This window comes from Oncorhynchus keta, chromosome 13 (assembly GCF_023373465.1).
Source record: "Oncorhynchus keta strain PuntledgeMale-10-30-2019 chromosome 13, Oket_V2, whole genome shotgun sequence".
Classification (NCBI taxonomy): domain Eukaryota; kingdom Metazoa; phylum Chordata; class Actinopteri; order Salmoniformes; family Salmonidae; genus Oncorhynchus; species Oncorhynchus keta.
The window spans coordinates 19,937,257-19,959,729 of NC_068433.1; the positions used below are offsets into that span (position 1 = coordinate 19,937,257).

Below are 22,473 nucleotides of genomic sequence, written 5' to 3' on the forward strand. Positions count from 1 at the left end.
GCCGACTGGCAGATCCTGGCCGACTGGCGGTACTGGAAGAGTCTGGTTGACTGGCAGATCTAGAAGAGTCTGGCTGACTGGCGGATCTGGAAGAGTCTGGCAGACTGACAGATCTGGAAGCTCCGTGCAGAATGACAGATCTGGCTGCTCCATGCAGACTGACAGCTCTGGCTGCTCCATGCAGACTGACAGCTCTGGCTGCTTCATGCAGACTGACAGCTCTGGCTGCTTCATGCAGACTGACATCTCTGGCTGCTTCATGCAGACTGACAGCTCTGGCTGTTCCATGCAGGCTGGCAGCTCCTTGCAGACTGACAGCTCCGTGCAGACTGACAGCTCCTTGCAGACTGGCAGCTCCTTGCAGACTGGCAGCTCCTTGCAGACTGGCAGCTCCGTGCAGACTGGCAGCTCCTTGCAGACTGACAGCTCCTTGCAGACTGACAGCTCCTTGCAGACGGACAGCTCCTTGCAGACTGGCAGCTCCTTGCAGACTGACAGCTCTGGCTGCTCCATGTAGACTGACAGTTCCTTGCAGACTGACAGCTCCTTCCAGACTGACAGCTCTGGCTGCTCCATGCAGACTGACATCTCTGGCTGCTTCATGCAGACTGACAGCTCTGGCTGCTTCATGCAGACTGACAGCTCTGGCTGTTCCATGCAGGCTGGCAGCTCTGGCTGCTCCATGCAGGCTGACACCTCTGGCTGCTCCATGCAGGCTGGCAGCTCAGGCTGCGCTGAACAGGCAGGAGACTCCAGCAGCGCTGGAGAGGCGAGGCGCACTGGAGGCCTGATGCGTGGTGCTGGCACTGGTGGTACTGGACCGAGGACACGCACAGGAAGCCTGGTGCGGGGAGCTGCTACCGGAGGGCTGGGGTGTGGAGGTGGTACTGGATAGACCGGACTGTGCAGATGCACTGGAGCTCTTGAGCACCGAGCCTGCCCAACCTTACCTGGCTCGATGCCCACTCTAGCCCGGCCGATACGGGGAGCTGGAATATACCGCACCGGGCTATGCACCCGCACTGGGGACACCGTGCACACCACTGCATAACACGGTGCCTGCCCGGTCTCTCTAGCCCCCCGGTAAGCACAGGGAGTTTGCGCAGGTCTCCTACCTGGCGTAGCCCTACTCCCTGTGAGCCACCCCCCAAGACATTTTTGGGGCTGACTCTCGGGCTTCCTTGCCAACCGTGTTCCCTCATATCGCCGGCTCCTCTCTCCGGCTGCCTCTGCTCTCCTCGCTGCCTCCACCTGTTCCCATGGAAGGTGATCCCTTCCCGCCAGGATCTCCTCCCATGTGTAGCAACCCTTGCCATCCAATATATCGTCCCATGTCCAATCCTCATTGCGCCGCTGTTGCTGCCGTTGTTGCTTCTCCTGTGGCTCCTGCCTGTTGACACGCTGCTTGGTCCGTTTGTGGTGGGTGATTCTGTAACGGTTTTCTAGGTGTGAAGGAGAGTCGGACCAAAACGCAGCGTGTAGATTGCGATCCATGTTTAATGAACAAAACGTAACACAAATCTAAAATACAAACACTACAAAACAAAGAACGTAACGAAAACTGAAACAGCCTATACTAGTGTAAACTAACACAGACAGGAACAAGGACACTAAGGACAATCACCCACAACAAACTCAAAGAATATGGCTGCCTAAATATGGTTCCCAATCAGAGACAACGATAAACACCTGCCTCTGATTGAGAACCACTCCAGACAGCCATAGACTTTGCTAGATCACCCCGCTAGCTACAATCCCAATATATACACACCCACATACAAAAACCCATGCCACACCCTGGCCTGACCCAATACATAAAGATAAACACAAAATACTTCGACCAGGGCGTGACAACAATACCTAGTTTTCGGCAAACAAAATGCTTTTGCTCATGGGCGTTGGGAGTTGTATCCCTTTTAGTCAAATGAGGTCAATTCTGGGCAAAATGCAATGTATTTCGGAAAGGCCTTGACTTTTTTCCACATTTTGTTGTTATAGCCTTATTAAAAAATGTATTATATTGTTTTTTTGCCTCATCAATCTACACACAAAACCCCATAATGACAAAGCAAAAACAGGTTTTTAGACAAATATAAAACTGAAATTTACGTAAGTATTCAGACCCTTTATTCAGTACTTTGTTGAAGCATCTTTAACTTCTTTCATTTAAGAATGATGGAGGCCAATTTGTTCTTGGGGATCTTCAATGCTGCAGACATTTTTTTGGTACCCTTTCCCAGATCTGTGCCTCGACACAATCCTGTCTCGGAGCTCTACAGACAATTCCTTCAAACTCATGGCTTGGTATTTATTCTCTGACATGCACTGTCAACTGTGGGACCTGATATAGACAGGTGTGTGCCTTTCCAAAATATGTCCAATCAATTTAATTTACCACAGGTGGATTCCATTCAAGTTTTAGAAACATCTCAAGGATGATCAATGGAAACAGTATGCACCTGAGCTCAATTTCATGTCTCATAGCAAAGGGTCTGAATACTTATGTAAATAATATATCTCAGTTTACTTTAATTAATTTGTAAAAATGTCTAGAAACCTGTTTTCGTTTTGTCATTATGGGGTATTGTGTTTAGATTGACAATGATTTGTTTCATGTAATCCATTTTAGAATAAGGCTGTAACAAAATGTGGAAAAAGGACAGGGTCCGGAAAACTTCCCAAATGCACTGTATCTGTCCATTTAGGGGAACCTTTTTGCCTCTAGAGCATCAAAGCCAAAATGTTTGCATTACCTCTTTAATTGAAGTTTGTTCTCTATGCTTCTCCAGTGGCCATAGTAAAGTAAAAGCAATTCAATTTGTTTGAATAAAAATTGATATTTTCTTGATTTCATTTAAACATTATTTCTAGTGGAGGCTACAAAAGAGTGCACAAGTTTATCTTTGAGAGAAAGTGTATGGGACAGCAAAAGCAATAAATAAATGATAAGGCAAGAAGTACACAGGCGGAAAAAAAAGCCATTTGTGCAACTTAAGCCCGGAGGCATTTTCAGTCATAGACAAGAAAGCCAGACAAGCTCCGAGCAAAATGGAGCTGGAAAAACATTCTTTCACACTCAGAGAGATGGGAGTTGCGGAAAAGTGTTGATAACAAAAATATAAAGAAAGGGACTTAAAGAAAGAAAGAAAAAAGAGACAGGGTTTATCGAGACAGAGTTGAGTGGTAGTGGGTGATTTGGACATTTGTTGCAGCTTAGCACAGTGCACGATAGATAGTGAGGTCATAGGAGGTGTTGGACATTAAGTAACTGGTGCTCTCTACTTCTGTCATACAATGGTCAAGGTGCACAGTAGGTTAGAGATGTATGAAAATAAGATGTTTTGACCTTAAATTAATTTAATTGAAAAAACTGTTATTGATCCCCATAGGGCAAATAGGATTTGTCACCGGTGTAGAATACACACAGTGATTAAAACGCATACAACAGATAGGTGACGTTTTTACAGGATCAGCCATAGCAGTGCGGTGCCCCTGGAGCAAATTAAGTTTAAGTGCTTTGCTCAAGGGCACATTGACAAATGTTCACGTAGACGGCTTGGGTATTCGAACAAGCAACCTTTCGGTTAATGGCCCAAAGCTCTAACTGCAAGGCTACCTGTTGCCTGAGCACTGATGGCTGTCGGAACAAGTACAATACATTATGTCAATGGCATCAACAGTATAAATATAATTTAACATCTTACAAACTAGTAGTGTTGTTATGATAACAGATGTTTTACCTCAAAACCAATTCCAGGTTTCGTATCATGATACCGAAACGATACTCAATAGCAAAATGATATTTGATAACAAAACGATACCACAGCAAAATAAAAAAATGTATTAGGTAAAGACACAGAATAACCACTGGGCCTATTTATTTATTTTTTACATTTAACAATATGTTGATAACTGGTAGAACAAATAGAAAAAAATGGAATATCTTCGATTCTATATTAAATTTCTTGCAAAAATAAAACACCATATTAAATAACAGAAGAATACCTTACATTTTCCAGATGCGAAACCATATCGGATACTTTTTTTTTTACAATTACATGTAAGCCATTTTAAAATGTAATTTAATACATATCAGGGTTAATTTGCTCATCTATGATTCATAAAAGTAGCTTTTTTGTCTTAAATTAAGGTTAGGATTAGGTATAAGGTTAGCGGTGTGGTTAAGGTTAGGTTTAAAATCACAATTTAAGAAAATAAATTATAGAAATAGGCGGGGTTTGTGACTTTGTGGCTGTGGTAACTAGTGACAACCCTGCTGGCTGGCTAGTGGCTACTGCTCGCAAGTCTCGACAAATAGTCTAAATACTGTATATTGCTGTCAAGTTATCAGTGCATTTCACATTACTTTGAGTTGTGTAATCATATTATAAAGCTAACATGAATGTCATGCTGAATATATGTTGATGTCTTTGTCACTCAAAAATAATAAAAATGTAGTCTAATAATAATGTTACAATGCAAATCTAACGTGTAAAATGTGTCATTTATGTTATTTTGGAACTAAATCTCCCTTGCGCTGCACTGCTTTGGTCACATTTTGCTTAATAGTTTATGTGGGCTGGTCCTCATCTCCTCTGTAATCTGTTTTGTCAACAAGCTACGGGCGTAGAGGTGTGATGTTTTCATTAGAAGAAGCCATGCTGCCGGCTATGCATATTCATGGCGTGAGGCTAGTATCATAGCATCTTTCTCCATTTAATACCAGCAGTTGACGTCAACAACCTTTACCAAATTTTCAAAAATGGATTACAATAACGAAATGTATCCACCAATCCAAAGAAAGGATAGGCGGAAGCTAGAACGTCTGCCGTGCCGCTTTGTGGACAACGGCTCCTATTGTTAGGGCGGAAAGACATGTATCTTGTCAGTATATCCATAAACTTTGTTACTACTGCTCACTGAGAAGATTCAGACAAAATACTAGACAGACTCAATGCTCTCAATCCATATATGACGTGAGACACACGGAAGTACCGGAAGTAAAAACAATTCTAGTACCGAACTATGTTCTAGTATCGAAAAAGTACAGACGTTTCGGTGTACTGTGTAAACACTACAACCACTTATCATAGGATAAATATATAATAATAACCAGTGTTATTACTTTTTATATGATTTGAAAGTACATGGAATTACACAGGAACAATAGTTTTTGTTCCTGACTCATTTTGTGACAATAATATAACTATATATATATATATATATAAATAATGCCAAGAGTGTGCAAATCTGTCATCAAGGCAAAGGGTGACTACTTTGAAGAATCTCAAATATAAAATATATTTTGATTTGTTTAACACCTTTTTTGGTTACTACATGATTCCATATGTGTTATTTCGTAGTTGTGATGTCTTCACTATTATTCTACAATGTAGAAAATAGCAACAACTCAGAAAACCCTGGAATGAGTACCGTAATTGCTGGACTATGAGCCGCTACTTTTTTCCCACGCTTTGAACCTTGCGGCTTATACAATGACGCGGCTAATTTATGGATTTTTCCCGCTTTCACAAGATTCATGCCGCCAAAAAACTGAGCACCGTCACATAATGTGACGTAAATCGAGCTCGCTCAAACTTCCCATCATTCTGATTACGGTAGGCATTTTGTCACCCTCATCATGGCAAAGACACGGAGAAATGCATATGATGCAGCTTTCAAGTTGAAGGCGATCGATCTGGCTGTTGGAAAAGGAAATAGAGCTGTTGCATGGGAGCTTGGCCTTAATGAGTCAATGATAAGACGTTGGAAACAGCAGCGTGAGGAACTGACTCAGTGCAAAAACACGACAAAAGCTTTCAGATGGAAGAAAAGCAGATGGCCCGAACTAGAAAATGAGCTTGAAGACTGGGTCAACACACAGAGAGCAGACGGCCGAGGTGTTTCAACTGTGCAGATCCGACTGAAAGCCAAAACAATCGCCACCGCAATGAAGTTTGAGGATTTTAGAGGTGGACCATCGTGGTGTCTAAGATTTATGAGGTCTTTGTGGTCCTTCTGTGGCTCAGTTGGTAGAGCATGGCGCTTGTAACGCCAGCGTAGTGCGTTCGATTCCCGGGACCACCCATACGTAGAATGTATGCACACATGACTGTAAGTCGCTTTGGATAAAAGCGTCAGCTAAATGGCATATATATTATTATTATATTATGAGACGTAAGGGCCTGTCCATCAGGGTACGGACGAGTCTGTGTCAGCAGCTCCCTGCCGACTACGAGGAAAAAGTTTCAAACTTCCGCAAATTCACTGATGCAAAGATAGAGGAGCATTCCATCGGCCCGCACGACATCATAAATATGGATGAGGTTCCTCTGACGTTTGACCTGCCTCTCACTCGGACTGTCAACAGGAAAGGCGAATCATCCGTCACGCTGAAAAACAACTGGGCATGAAAAAACGCACTTCACCTGTGTTCTGAGCTGCACGGCATCGGGAGAAAAGCTTCCACCGATGTTGATTTTTAAACGCGGATGACGGAAGGCCTAATGCATGAATGGCATACGGAGTGTAATGGCAAGCGACCGGGAGGATTCTTTCACAAGAACAAGGCATTGCTCGTGTTGGACAGCATGAGGGCCCACATAACAGATTCTGTGAAAGAAGCCATCAAGAGGACAAACTCAATTCCAGCTGTGATTCCTGGGGACACAACAAAGTATTTGCAGCCACTGGACATCAGTGTAAATCGTGCATTTAAGGTGGCGCTCCGTGTTCAGTGGGAGGCTTGGATGACAAGTGGGGAGAAATCCTTCACTAAAACGGGTCGCATGCGAAGAGCCACGTATGGTCAAGTCTGCCAGTGGGTCCTGACAGCGTGGAGCATTGTCAAAAAATCCACTATCATCAATGGGTTTCGAAAGGCTGGACTGCTGCGTGTTGTTGAGGGCAGTTCAGCGGGGAATTTGCCGACAATGAAAACGATCCAGCATCAGATGAAGCAATTCTGAGGCTAATCAACTCCTACACCGAAGGAGATGACTTCAGTGGTTTCAGTGCACAGGAGGAGGAAGATAGTGACCAATGACTTTACTGGTAGGCTGCTGTTTAATTTTTGTTACAGGCCATGTTTCGTTAAAGCCTATTTATTTTTGTTACAAGCCGTATTTCGTTAAAGCCAAGGCTGTGTAAAGTTAATTTGTTTCAATGTACCGGTAGGCACCTGCGGCTTATAGACATGTGCGGCGTATTCATGTACAAAATACATAATTTAAAAAAAAATCCGTTGGTGTGGTTTATATTCAGGTGCGCTTAATAGTCCAGCAATTACGGTAGGTGTGTCCAAACTTTTGACTGGTACTGTATATATTTTCAGTAACATAATGTGCTGCTTGGGTGTTATGAACTCTGAAACAACACAAACCTGAGGGGTCATTTTGGGGCATTCCTTAATTAAGAAGTTACAGTACCCATATAAATCTAGTAAGGTCACTGTCTTACTAACCTTTGTAGTTTCTTTAGTCCACAAGGAAATTAGTGTTCTATTTTTGTAACCCCATACCATGCTCTTGCCTCCTTTGGAAACACAGCTGAGAAACACGTGTGAAATAAAGACTGTAACATCATACAGTTTATCAAATGGCTCTGAGATATTGCCTTGTGCCATGGGTCTACTTTTAAAGCCTTTAATACGATACAGCCCAAGACCTCTCTCTCTGCCCATTGACTACTTCGCTGTGATGTCAAGCTGTTTCACCCAAAATGTCCTGAGTGAGATGCCCATGCTTTTCCAATCAGCTTGTCTTAGCTTCCTTGTGTGTTGCTGCCGAGGTTAAAATTGAACCAAAATGAATGTACTCAGAATAAGGGCTGCCTCAATTGCCGGGATAAACGGGGATTTGAGTGACACTTCCTTGAATTCGTAAACACTTTGTGGCTTATACTTTTCATAAACTCAACAGGGGGATTAAGATTCTCTCTCTCTCAATTTGAGATATGTTTTGCTCAGTGAAGGTCACCAGGGACTCATGTCAACATACTCCGGACACATGGAAATGATAGTGTTTAAGGACATGTACAGTGGCTGGGCTCCCTTGGGCCATTGTGCTCTAGCCATCAGATACATGGTATGGATATGAATCATATTCCTACCATTTCTGTAAAAACACATCCACTTAAAACGATCACTGCACTGTTGGGGAAGATATTGTTCTTGGCCATGTTTGAACTAAGTTAACACATTTTGATGGAGAGCACTATTGGAAAAATGCCTTGTCTAGGTTTTTTTTCTTCCAATGTAACAGTTACTATACTTAATATGGTGTTGTTTGTCCTCAAGCAACCATTGTTTTAAACTGAGAGGACATGCACCTGAACAAGGAAATACAGAAATACTCTCTGTCGGCCACTTTTATTGCTAACACCTGAGGTGTTTGATGTAACATTTGAGGTGTTAGCTAAAAGGGGAAGTTCAGTATTTTACAACTTTATGTTAAATGGTTCCTCACTCTGAAAGTAGTCTATTGGGTACAATGGACTACACCATGGTTTTAAACACCCACTACATCAGCTAACTTGTAAGCTAAAAGCGATGGGAGTTATGGGCAACAGTTGAATTCAGATTGAGGAACCATGCATCTTACATTAAGTTGTGAAATACTGAACTTCCCCTTTAATACCCTTAAGCCTGTTAAAAAAAACACATTATGTATTGGATATTACTCAACAACATTTGCTAAATCAACTTCTTATTCCCTCATTTAGTTACCTTTGGATGTGAATCCGGCAGAGACATTTGGATTAGTGGGGAGAACTACAGAAGATGCGTTACATGTGATTGATGAGGTTGGTGTGGTAGTTATTTACCATCTGAAAGGATAGTAGGCCTACATGGAAATCTAGTAACATTCAGTATGTGTCTGTGTCACCCTGTATATGTCTCACTGTATGGAAATATCAAGACAAGTCTATTGAGCAATTGCATGATAATGGATAGAATCATATCAATTTGTTGTCTTCAAGTCAATAAATGAAGTACTACACTGCCATTTTCTGATCATTTGTTGTTGTAATAACACCCTTCACCAATACAGGTGAACAAGTTGCAGAACTCAATGCTGTTCAAGTCCGCTAACACGCTGGATTTCAGAGCGGATGCGTTAGGTAGTCTGAACATGCTACTATGTGGCAAAGCTCCAGACTCCAACTCCAGAAATACCACCATGAATTTCTCTGCCTCTGGACTGACGAGGAATTACACAGAAAACAGTGAATTATCTGATTCCAGGAACCGCAATTCCAGTAAGTATTGTTAATAGTTCACAATACCTTGACCTATGAAAATATTTTAGAAAACAAGTACTGTCAAACTGTCATAACAGTCTTGGTGTTGTTCTCTACCAGATGATACACTATGAAGCAGACACAAAATGTTATATTTTTGTGACACTAAATGGTTCTTATATTTTTATTTTATACAGTATATTGTATTGTCGTATAGTCACCTGCCAGTAAGCCAAAATTGGTTCTGTGAAAGTTCCCAGAACATTTAATTTAATTGAGGTAAAGGCATAAGAAACATTCCCTCCAAAAGTTATAATAACACAACATCTGTCCAGTTGTGTAGACAATTATACAATGTTTGTATTAGGGTGCAAAAAAACATTCCTCTGATGTTAACAGAACATATTTCTTTGTGGGGACAATACAAAAAATAGGTTCCCAAAACACAAAATAGTTGATGACCTTCATACAATGTTTGTATCAGAGGTCACAAAACTTTCCCTCAATGTTCCTTAACAATGTTAGTCATTAACAGTAAATTATATTTTATTGTAAAGGAATTTTGTTGTTCAACAGTCCATGTGGAAACGCATATGGCAATTGTGATATTTATAGACGTTTTTGAACATTTTAAAATAATTATATATTGTCGATCCATTGATTCTTAAACCATATCAAGCCTTGAAATAGCGTATTATTATTGTGAAAAGGGTTCTTCGATCAGTTGTTCTGTCAAACAGCTAGCCATGTTGTGTAATGTACAGTACGTATACACAGCACAGACATGGCACTGAACCATGTTCAGAAATGACATTCATGAATGCTTCAAAGGTCACATTTGTCAAGTGGAATGTGTATAATTCCTGTGAACACTGATGATTTGTTAAAAAAAAATAGGCTGCAATAGGCTTCCTCCAATGACAACAAATCCATTTAGTACAACAGTTACCTGCTGGGCATACACATATGGTTGCTAATCCCAACAACATGAAATAAATATGTAGCCCGTTTCTTGGGTTTCTGTTTTCCCGACAAACGGTCATGCTTTAAAATGCAGCAGTTGACTGTTCTGTTTATTGATTTATTCAGAGAGTTAAAGTTTTTTTAAGGTCAGAAGATGCCAAACTAAAAACCTAGAGAGTCAGAGGTCATTCAATTCAAAATTCATCAATAATAAAAAAGCAGTTTCTGTCTAAAGAGAAAAGACGAACAAGGGAAATACATAAACTAATAGTACAGGTAGTTAGCAATAAAAACGATACTACTGTCATGTATACAGCGCTTGAGGTCACCAGACTGATCATTATTACATACACCTGTCAACATTGTTACGCGCACCAGCGCCTCATCAGATTCACCTGGACTCCATCACCTGCCTCAGCTGGCTCGTCGGGCTCCCATGCCTCAGCTGGCTCGACGGGTTCTCGCGCCTCAGCAGAGGCAACTGGCCCGCTCCTGGTTCCTGGGATCGTCCCTCTGGTCGGTGTGCTGCGGCCGGATCCACGCATCAGTGAGGGGATACTGTCACGTATACTCCCTCTCTGTGCGCTATTACACACACCTGTCACAATCGTTACTTGCACCAGCGCCTCATCAGACTCTCCTTGACTCCATCACCTGCCAGATTACCTTCCCTATATACACCGCTCAAAAAAATAAAGGGAACACTAAAATAACACATCCTAGATCTGAATGAATGAAATATTCTTATTAACTACTTTTTTCTTCACATAGTTAAATGTGCTGACAACAAAATCACACAAAAATGATCAATGGAAATCAAATTTATCAACCCATGGAGGTTTGGATTTGGAGTCACACTCAAAATTAAAGTGGAAAACCACCCTACAGGCTGATCCAACTTTGATGTAATGTCCTTAAAACAAGTCAAAATTAGGCTCAGTAGTGTGTGTGGCCTCCACGTGCCTGTATGACCTCCCTACAACACCTGGGCAAGCTCCTGATGAGGTGGCGGATGGTCTCCTGAGGGATCTCCTCCCAGACCTGGACTAAAGCATCCGCCAACTCCTGGACAGTCTGTGGTGCAACGTGGCGTTGGTGGATGGAGCGAGACATGATGTCCCAGATGTGCTCAATTGGATTCAGGTCTGGGGAACGGGCGGGCCAGTCCATAGCATCAATACCTTCCTCTTGCAGGAACTGCTGACACACTCCAGCCACATGAGGTCTAGCATTGTCTTGCATTAGGAGGAACCCAGGGCGAACCGCACCAGCATATGGTCTCACAAGGGGTCTGAGGATCTCATCTCCGTACCTAATGGCAGTCAGGCTACCTCAGGCGAGCACATGGAGGGCTGTGCGGCCCCCCAAAGAAATGCCACCCCACACCATGACTGGCCCACCACCAAACCGGTCATGCTGGAGGATGTTGCAGGCAGCAGAACGTTCTCCATGGTTTCTCCAGACTCCGTCACGTCTGTCACATGTGCTCAGTGTGAACCTGCTTTCATCTGTGAAGAGCACAGGGCGCCAGTAGCGAATTTGCCAATCCTGGTGTTCTCTGGCAAATGCCAAATGTCCTGCACGGTGTTGGGCTGTAAGCACAACCCCCACCTGTGGACGCCGGGCCCTCATACCACCCCCATGGAGTCTGTTTCTGACCGTTTGAGCAGACACATGCATATTTGTGCCCTGCTGGAGGTCATTTTTGCAGGGCTCTGGCAGTGCTCCTCCTGCTCCTCCTTGCACAAAGGCGGAGGTAGCGGTCCTGCTGCTGGGTTGTTGCCCTGCTACGGCCTCCTCCACATCTCCTGATGTACTGGCCTGTCTCCTGGTCGCGCCTCCATGCTCTGGACACTACGCCGACAGACACAGCAAACCTTCTTGCCACAGCTCGCATTGATGTACCATCCTGGATGAGCTGCACTACCTGAGCCACTTGTGTGGGTTGTAGACTCTGTCTCATGCTACCACTAGAGTGAAAGCACCGCCAGCATTCAAAGTGACCAAAACATCAGTCAGGAAGCATAGGAACTGAGAAGTGGTCTGTGGTCACCACCTGCAGAACCACTCCTTTATTGGGTCTTGCTAATTGCCTATAATTTCCACCTGTTGTCTATTCCATTTGCACAACAGCATGTGAAATTGATTGTCAATCAGTGTTGCTTCCTAAGTGGACAGTTTGATTTCACAGAAGTGTGATTGACTTGGAGTTACATTGTGTTGTTGAAGTGTTCCCTTTATTTTTTTGAGCAGTGTATGTCACTCCCTTTGGTTCTTTCCCTAGTCATTATTGTTTCTGTTTCAGTGTTTTATGTCTATACGCAACTCATGTTCCTAGTTTATTTCCTTGTGTTATTTATTATTAAAGCCACTCCCTGTACTTGCTTCCCGATTCCCAGCGTACACGTTACAACTACAGAGATCCAAAATAAGCTAAAGGAAAACAAAAAGAAGTGATTCAAGATTCAAGAATGGTCTAATGTAGTCTATTACAAACTGGATGGAATATGGAGAAAAATTCTTCAACACAAGAACACTACTAAAACTAATTTGAAGAAACTCGTTACTAAAGATGTCATCTATGATTCTCTAAATTATATTTTAAAGAGGAAGCTAAATATTTTAAGCAGATGTTCTCTTTTCTGTCTCATTCTCACCCTCTGAATGACAATTACTGTAAGGAATTCTTTCCAAAAAAAATGAAAATGAACAAGTCTACAGAAAGATTAGTGCAAATGCCAAATTACAGAGGAATAACTTCTTGAGGCTATTTATCGTTTTGGTCTGGAAAAACCCCAGGGCATACCGGTAGAGATACAGTATATCAAGCCTTCTTTGATATACTCAAAGCTCCATTGTTAGCTTGTTTTAAATACTCTACTATTATAGAAATGGTAGTCTGCCAGTCTGGCAGGAAGGTCTGATTTCACTATTATTCACAAGATCCAGATGGCAAATATAAAGATCCAGTCTATCAAAAAAACTGGAGGCCTCTTATACTTCAATGCTGTAATGCAAAAATACTAGCGAAATGGATAGCACTCAGAATTAAAAAGGTTTTACAAGGTATTGTTCATCCTGATCAGACAGGTTTTTTACATAGACGATACATTGGAGAGAATATACGACAACTACTATGAATAATAGAACAACATGAAACATCTAAGAAGCCAGACCTGGTATTTATAGCGGAAAATGAAAAGGCCTTTGATAAAGTAAGGTTGGATTTTATTTATAAATGCCGTGATTTTTAACATTTCTGTGATTCTCTTATAAAATGGGTAAAAGTAACGTATCTCAACCCCAAGTCTAAAATAGTAAATAGCGTTTACTCCTCAGAGAGTTTAAGTGTCAAGAGGAGTGTAACAAGGTTGTCCGCTGTCACTAGATCTATTCGTTAAGGCCATCAAAATGCTAACTATTAAAATCAGATCAAATAACATTATAGGTTTAGAAATACAAGGCTTAAAAACAAAGGTGTATGCCGATGACTCAAGTTTTATATTAAGTCCACAAGATAGATCCCTGCAATGTCTCATTGAAGGTGTACATAACTTTGCTGGACTCTCTGGACTAAAACGTAATTAACATAAGTGTACAATATTATGTATTAGATCTTAAAAAATACAGCTTTTACATTACCCTGCAGTTTACCTATAAAATAGGCTGATGGTGAAGTAGATATACTTGGTATTCATATCACATAATATATAAATGAGCTCTCCACAATGAATTTCATTAGAAAACTTGCAAAAATAGACAAGATCCTGTAACCTTGGAGAGGAAAATACCAGTCCTTTTATGGAACAATTACACTAATTAACACCTTAGTCATATCTCAGTTTTGTCAGGACCCGGTTACGAACCCGGGTCTCCGGAGTGAGAAAGAACTGAGCCACGAATAGTTGGCAGAACCCAGAAGATGAGGCAGACACAGCAGTACTTGAGACGGTGTATTTAATGAAGTAAAAAGTGAAGTTCTTCAGGAAAACATGTAACTCCACAACCTCAAAAGGAATTCCACAAGAACAAAGGTAATCCTCCAAGACAAAAAGGTAAATCCACAAGGTGGAAGGTATAGCACAAAAAGCCTAAAAAAATACTCAAAAACAAACAAACAAGAACAAAAAACAGAATTCCACAAGAGAGACCACCGGGATCAACAAGAGTTCACAGAGTACTAGGGCTGGGTGCTAACATACAAACACAGAGCAAAGGACTGAGGAAAACAAAGGGTTTAAATACAATCAGGGGAAACGAGGCACAGGTGCAAATAATAATGGGGATCAAGGGAAAACAAAAGGTCAAAAGGCACAATGGGGGCATCTAGTGACCAAAAACCGGAACAACCCTGGCCAAATCCTGACAAGTTTACTCACTTACTTATGGCGCTGCCGACTACTGATTATTAGTTTTTCAAATCATATGAGCAAAAAATATTTAGCTTTTCTGGGATGCTAAACAAGACAAATAAAGCGCGCCTATCTATATAATGAATATGAACTGGGTGGGTTTCGGTTATAAAATATAAATGCTCTAAACCTATCTCTAAAAGCTTCACTTATCCAAATGGTTCTCAAATAGATTACTAAGAAAAACTCATCCATTGTTTAAAAATTGACATTTTGCCTTTGTGCAGATTGCCATGTCTCTTTTTCGATTACTAGAAAATAAAACTTTTTTCAAAGTATCTCTCTTTTACAAACAAGCATTGCAGAGCTAGCTAAATGTTCTATTTCACCCCCCTGAAAAGAGAACAAATAGTACAACAAATATTATGGCTGAACTCAAATGTGCTGGTTGATAAAATAACTGTATTTATGGAAAAGCTGTTTGAAAAGGGTGTTTTGTTTGTAAATGATATTGTAAATTGGGATGGTAGAGTTATGTCTTTCATAGAGTTATCAGAATTGTATGGAAAGGTCTGCTCAATCCAAGATTACAACCAATTGATTACAGCATTACCCCAAAAATGGAGGAGGCCGGTGGTCAGCGGGAGGAGGTAGGGAAGATGTCTGTCTTCCCAATATAAAGAATCAAAACTGGCGGAGGAATAAAAATAGCATAAATAGGAAAGTTTACCAGTTTCATTTGAGGACGAGGATGTTGACAGCTGTGCCGTACAGAATACAAACAAGTTGGGAAGTGATTTTTGATGTAAAGATTCCATGCTACAGGGAGTATGAGTTGTATGAGGGGTATTGGGGGTGCGGAATGGAATTATTAAAATATATGTATATTTGGGGGTGGGGGGGTGGTTTGAGGAGCAACTCTTGGAGAACTGTTGGGAGGGGGATCTTGGAAGGCTGGTGGCCTGGCGGTTGTGAGCTTGGGCCGGTGGCTGATGGGTCGCTGGTTCGGGACCCCGTTTTTGACTTTGTGGGAGATCTGTCGATTTGCCCTTGTGCAGGACGTTGACCTTAGTTGCTTCTGTGGGTCACTCTGGTGGGAGTCTGTAAGATGACTAATGTGATGTAGATGTTGAGCGGCTCCACTGCAAATAGATCCTATGTTTTCAATATTCAACAGAACCCCCCCGCCCCCCAAACCAAAAAAACGGAGTCTAGAACCTGACCCATCAAATCAAGCTATTTATTTACATTGCTGAGTTCCTCATTACACAAATGTTTGTCCCTCTGCTTACCACAGATCGCAATTTCTCAAGTGTGATGTCTTTGGAGTTATACTAATTAGGGGCTGCACAATCCAATTCCATTAATTGCCTATTCGTTTGAGGATCCACAGAAAAAAATGAACGATTTTAATAAGCTTGACTCTTCCCAGGAATAAAGTTACACTCTAAAGTGGATTTGTGTGCTGGTGCCACTACAAATTAGTAAAACAATGCAGCAGCCATTTGAAATGAGCGCAAACACCTCTGCCGGCATGCTAATAGCTTTTCTTGCCTCTTTTTATTGTTATGTAAAGTAAATGGGTATGGAATAAACATTTGCAAGGCTCCAAGTGCACTCTGAGGAATATTAAAATAGAAACAATAAAGGCTAGAAAAGACATTTGGTAAATACTCAATTTTGTTATCCCTCCCAAATTAATTCATGATGGCATTCGGCACCATCCAATTGCATCATTAAGGCAAATAACAGTGTAATACATTTCTTTCCTTGGCAGTAAACAGTATTTTTGTTTAAAAGATTCTCCCACAATGAGATTAGCACTTTCGATCGATTGTTTACAACCACCAATGTGCTGGAGAATCACATATCTATTCATTTGTAGAAGAAAATGTGTGTAGGCCATTGACATGTTTGATTTTGAAAGCCTATATAATACAGAATGACACAGTAATTTAGCTGTTGTATTTTTATTGGTGTAGTTTTGTACAGGGAGGCTCTTTCTGTGAACTGGCATGATTGTAAAATATTGATTTGATTGATATTGTAGTTGCAGTATAGTGGCAGTGGAGCATTGTGTGTGTGTGTGTGTGTGTGTGCATGTGTGTTATGTGTGAGTGACAAAAGGAATTGTCTGTCTTTCACATAAGAGAAATTCCTGCTTGAATGACACATATTCTAGAGAGTTCTATTTCAATGTTGGACGCAAGAGATGTTTGTTGCGGGCAAGAGAAGCGGTGAAGTCTGAATGAGTGATGTGTGTGTTAGCCCAGTTAGGTAGGTGTGTGACTGACTGTGTGTGTGTGTGAGTTGTCTTGTTTCTGCGCTGTGCCGAGTTGATCCACTCTCCAGGGTACAACTCAAATTGATTAAATTTGCTAGGTAAGATGAGGGGCTGCCTAAACGCTCTAAGCAATTACTTGGCTGCAGCTCCCTGTGTAAAATATGGATTCAGTTCCTCACCGTTGTGTGATAAATCGGAACCTTTGGTCAGAATACGATGGTGAGTCACAGTTTTGGGGGAGATAAATATTCGTACGGATAAGAATGGGCGGAAGAGATTCATCCCGATGTCAATATTTATTGGACGGAAAGCTACAAGCCATGTGTCCCTATGTACTTCCTGTCTAAGCAATGTGATTTTAGGAAATGACATCTGTGTGGTCGGGGGAAACAGCTGGCTGCAGTGAGGGCGGCCATTAGCTCTTGACAGAGTCTCCCCGGAGCACCTGAGTAGGGATTGCCGCAAGGCAAAAGGCAAACGTTTATCGCACATCCTGCACTGCAAATGGCCACTAAAATCTTTGACGGCGTGATAGGTAGCCAGCTGTGAAGAGAGCACTGTGGTAGAGGAGTTGGAACAGTCTTTTGGGTCGAGCTGACGAGCCAAGTGTAGACATACACACCTGAGCCCAGACAGACGGACGGACAGAAACACAGAGCAGGACAGACCGTTAGACAAAGACGCAGTTACACATAGGACAGATGGACGGACAGACCACCGTCAGAGAAGGACAGCCAGGCTGGCAGACAGACAGGCAGATACACAGAGATGCTGAGCAAGACAGACAGACTCATCCGCACACCCCTAGAGAAACACAGACAAATGAAGGTTGCAGCACCTGTCACTGTGCTGTTCCCTTAGATCTATGTCTCTGCATAACCTACAAAGCACTCCAACCGACCTAGCAGTATTCACATTGGCAGATTGGATAAATTAATAATGATCCCGCTGCAGCTGAGCATATTGACTTGTTTTCTCCCTCCGCGTTGAGCACTCCCCACCTCCTATGTATTCAGCTAGACTACCGTACAAATGTCTTGCTCCATTCCTCTCTCCCCAGACATTGTGTTATTAGGTACACATTAATGGAGTCGTTTGGGTTCTTTGAAGTGTGGTAATTACATTAAATCCTCTGCATAGTGAAAAGTTAAAACTTGACCGATTGTGTCATATCGCCTGCTACTTCTATTATTAAAATGACTGTTTATTATCTCAGCAGTGAAGTACTGGTTTGCTGTGATTGCCAGCAGATTTCTGGCGATCCTTGTAATTGTACTCTGTGGTTCATCCATTATATTCAGCATTCAGATTGTCCTTTCTTTAAACTAATTCCCAAATGGCACCCTATTCCCTATATAGTGCAATACGTTTCAATAGGGCTTTGGTCAGAAGTAGTCCACTATAGGGAATAGGGTGCCATTTGGGATGGATATTTAATTTTAGGCTTCTAACCCTGAAACACAACAGATGAACAAACTTGCATTTTGATGGTAATCTTGATGGTAACAGATGGATAAAATGTGATGCCAATATAAAATGTTTTTGATGTTTGTTATTGTCAAGATATCATTCATTTATCTTTGTGTTGTATTGAGTAGTTTGGCCCATGTACTCGTTGAGACAGATTGCATTTTTCCATTTTGAAGTTATTAACAGGTGTATTCTCTCTCACCAGGTGCCTTCTGCAAAATATTGATTGATACTATTGAGGGAACTCCTGGCCTACATGTTGTCTGGAGTATGTTTCGGCCCCTAATCCAAGGGAAGGTCCTCTACACCCCTGACACACCTGCCACTCGACTAATGGTCAAAGAGGTAAGTAAAAGAGAAACTCATATTGTATGCACATCAGTTCAGGCGCTGGACCAGCAAAAAAAACATAAAAGTGAAATATCTCTGCTAGAGTCAATTTGAATAGAAGTCAGTGAAGAGAACTGAAAGTAAACTGATGTATGCAACACTCATATAAGTGTCATGGACGTTTACACTCATATCAGTGTCATGGACGTTTACACTCATATCATTGTCATGGACGTTTACACTCATATCAGTGTCATGGACGTTTACACTCATATCAGTGTCATAGACGTTTACTCTTGTATCAGTGTCATGGATGTTTACACTCGTATCAGTGTCATGGACGTTTACACTCATATCAGTGTCATGGACGTTTACACTCAAATCAGTGTCATGGACGTTTACACTCATATCAGTGTCATGGACGTTTACACTCATATCAGTGTCATGGACGTTTACACTCATATCAGTGTCATGGACGTTTACACTCATATCAGTGTCATGGACGTTTACACTCATATCAGTGTCATGGACGTTTACACTCAAATCAGTGTCATGGACGTTTACACTCATATCAGTGTCATGGACGTTTACACTCATATCAGTGTCATGGACGTTTACACTCAAATCAGTGTCATGGAGTGTAAACGTCCATGACACTGATACAAGAGTAAACGTCCATGACACTGATACGAGTGTAAACATCCATGACACTGATACGAGTGTAAACGTCCATGACACTGACATGAATGTAAACGTTCATGACACCGACATGAGTGTAAACGTCCATGACACTGAAATTAGTGTAAACGTCCATGACACTGATACAAGAGTAAACGTCCATGATACTGATATGTGTGTACACGTCCATGACACTGAAATGAGAGTAAACGTCCATGACACTGACATGAATGTAAACATCAGTGTCATGTATGTTTACACTTGTATCAGTGTCATGGACGTTTACACTCGTATCAGTGTCATGGATGATTACACTCATTTCCGTGGCATGGACTTTTACATTCATACTGTATCAGTGTCATGGACGTTTATATTCATATCAGTGTCATGGACGTTTACACTCGTATCAGTGTCATTGACGTTTACACTCGTATCAGTGTCATGGACGTTTACACTCACACTGTATCAGTGTCATGGACGTTTACAATCATGTCGGTGTCATGGATGTTTACACTCATATTAGTGTCATGGACATTTATACTTATTTCAGTGGCATGGACGTTTGCACTCATATCAGTGTCATCGACGTTTACACTCATATCAGTGTCATGGATATTTACACTCATATCAGTGTCATGGACGTTTCCACTCATATCAGTGTCATGGACGTTTACACTCAAATCAGTGTCATGGACATATGTACTAATTTCTATGGCATGGAGGTTTACACTCATATCAGTGTCATGGACGTTTACACTCATACTGTATCAGTATCATGGACATTTACACTCATTTCAGTGTCATAGATGTTTACACTCGTATCAATGTCATGGATGTTTACACTCGTATCAGTGTCATGGACGTTTACACTCATATCAGTGTCATGGACGTTTATTCTTTACACTTTATCAGTGTCATTTACTTTCATGTAGTACACTTACTCCCTAATATTTCCTAAAATGTACAAACCTGTTAAGTGACATTACTTGGGTGTCTATGTAAGTAGCTTGTACAATTAAAACTTTTGCCATTGTATCTATTTCCATATTTTTACTCCACAAATCAGTTGGCATTTACATTAGCTGGTAAATAAAAACGTGATGATATACGCTATGAACCCGTCTCCAAAAAAACAACTAGGAAGTGGAGATGGAGAACACACTCGGGGGAGATGAAAATATAATGTATTTTTCATGAAGTTTCTTCCGATATTAACATCATTTTGACAACGGCATAAACAAAACAAACAAATGTCGAGAAGCTGTAGGGAATTGGATGTGGAGAATATCCAGTGAGATAATGACTTCTAGCGGATCCACCAACTTCACAGTGACCGGCTCGGTCTTGGCATAGGGGCCCGTCTTTACACTCGGCACCGGCCGATTGTTTACATCTCAGTGCTCGGGATTAAATAACCCTGTTTACATTAGTCACAATGGGGGGTATATGAATCAGATGAGTCTCCTGGGGGTTAGGTGAAAGTACGAAGAAGCAGTATGTTCTCAAGGTCGGACTGGCTACAAAATAAATTAGATAGCACAGTGGGAATTCCATCAATTGGAGGACAAACAGATATGGCATTTTCTATTTTTTAATCACCATACTGTACATCTCTCTATCTTGTTTAAGGCAAATAGCACATTCAATGCATTGGCCATGATACAAGAGCTGGCAAATGCTTGGGAGGATTTCGGACATCTTGTTTGGGACTACTTTCAAAATGGCCGCCAAATCACTACACTGCGGGTAAGACTTATGACTCCTTCAATAGAAACACGGATATTTGATGTACTGTACTGCACCGGGGAGCTGGTTTACATGTATCTGATGTTAGACAAGGCCGAGTGACTTGTCATACATGCATCAGTGTCACAGTGTCTTATCTATGGTGACTATGTCTAATGTTAAAGTAACTGTCCAGTGTTTCCAGATTTCTATGAAATATGAACTGCAATTAATTACATGCAATTAATTACAATGTGAGTGAAATAGTTTCCTTCCAAAAAATTGTAATTAAGTATGTTAAAAATCAGTTTTTCTGTGTTGGGGTGGTGTGGACATAGCCCAACAACAGAACGGTGTGGGAGTATACTAGGGTTGAAGGGTGGGAAACACCAAGATTTCCCGGGATTTACAGCCTAAAACCACTCTCTTTTCCCGGGATAGATAACTGCGAGAAACCGGTAAATTATAATAAATGATTTATATAAACAGCATGGCGTGAAATGGAACTGTTAAATTATATGCAATGTCTAAATCTCGCTTCTCGTTGGCCTCTGCATGATGAATCAACACTCAGGGTGGGGACAGACAGTCTATCTCAGTATGGAGAACAGTTCACAATGCATGTAGACCTATCATCTCATTATGGTAACTTTTTTTCTTGTGACAAGGAGGCCTACATTTGCTGCAGCATAGCCTATGCTACAGTAATATAAAGACTGAATGCTCGTCTAATTTACCCATCTCCATCTGGCTTTCAGGGGTCACCTTGTTTTTTATTTTACAGATGATCATTTTTTTAACTGCAGCTGCAGTTTTAAAACAGCTATCAAGCACTCTCCTGACGTCTTTCTCTCTTTCCATCAACTCTAATCAAATTGCATCCAAAATAGATAATCCTGTTCTAAATTGATATATAGCCCTATATATAGACATCTTAGCCTACCTCTTTCACGTAATACATCCAATGCAGTATTAGCCCTATATTTAGCTAATTAATGATGGCTTATGCATAATATGCTTCTATCTTATAGCTTCTGTCTCTTGCGCAATATGCACACACCTGTGCTCTGCTGGCCTCTCAACCTCCTAAGGATCTGACCCTTTTTTTAAAATGTTCTCCTAAAATGACATACCCAAATCTAACTGCGTGTAGCTCAGGACCTGAAGCAAGGATATGCATATTCTTGTTACCATTTGAAAGGAAACACTTTGAAGTTTGTGGAAATGTGAAATTAATGTAGGAGAATATAACACATTAGATCTGGTAAAAGGTAATACAAAGAAAAAAATATGTTTTTTGTGTTTTTGTACCATCATCTTTGAAATGCAAGAGAATGTAATATTCCAAATGAAATATTCCAGGTTAGGCACAATTTATATTTTGGCCACTAGATGGCAGCAGTGTATGTGCAATGTTTTAGACTGATTCAA

At 41.3% G+C, this 22,473-nt stretch overlaps 1 protein-coding gene across 2 annotated transcripts in view; it reads left to right on the top strand.

Moving 5' to 3' along the window:
• Positions 1-22,473, top strand: part of LOC118391988 (phospholipid-transporting ATPase ABCA1-like) — a 291,273-nt gene that overhangs the window by 41,860 nt on the left and 226,940 nt on the right. For both annotated transcript variants that reach the window (XM_052459513.1, XM_052459512.1), the window contains exons 8-11: positions 8,722-8,802; positions 9,051-9,258; positions 18,515-18,654; positions 20,947-21,063. In XM_052459513.1, coding sequence (XP_052315473.1) covers positions 8,722-8,802; positions 9,051-9,258; positions 18,515-18,654; positions 20,947-21,063 — 546 coding nt within the window. The remainder of the gene's footprint in view (positions 1-8,721; positions 8,803-9,050; positions 9,259-18,514; positions 18,655-20,946; positions 21,064-22,473) is intronic.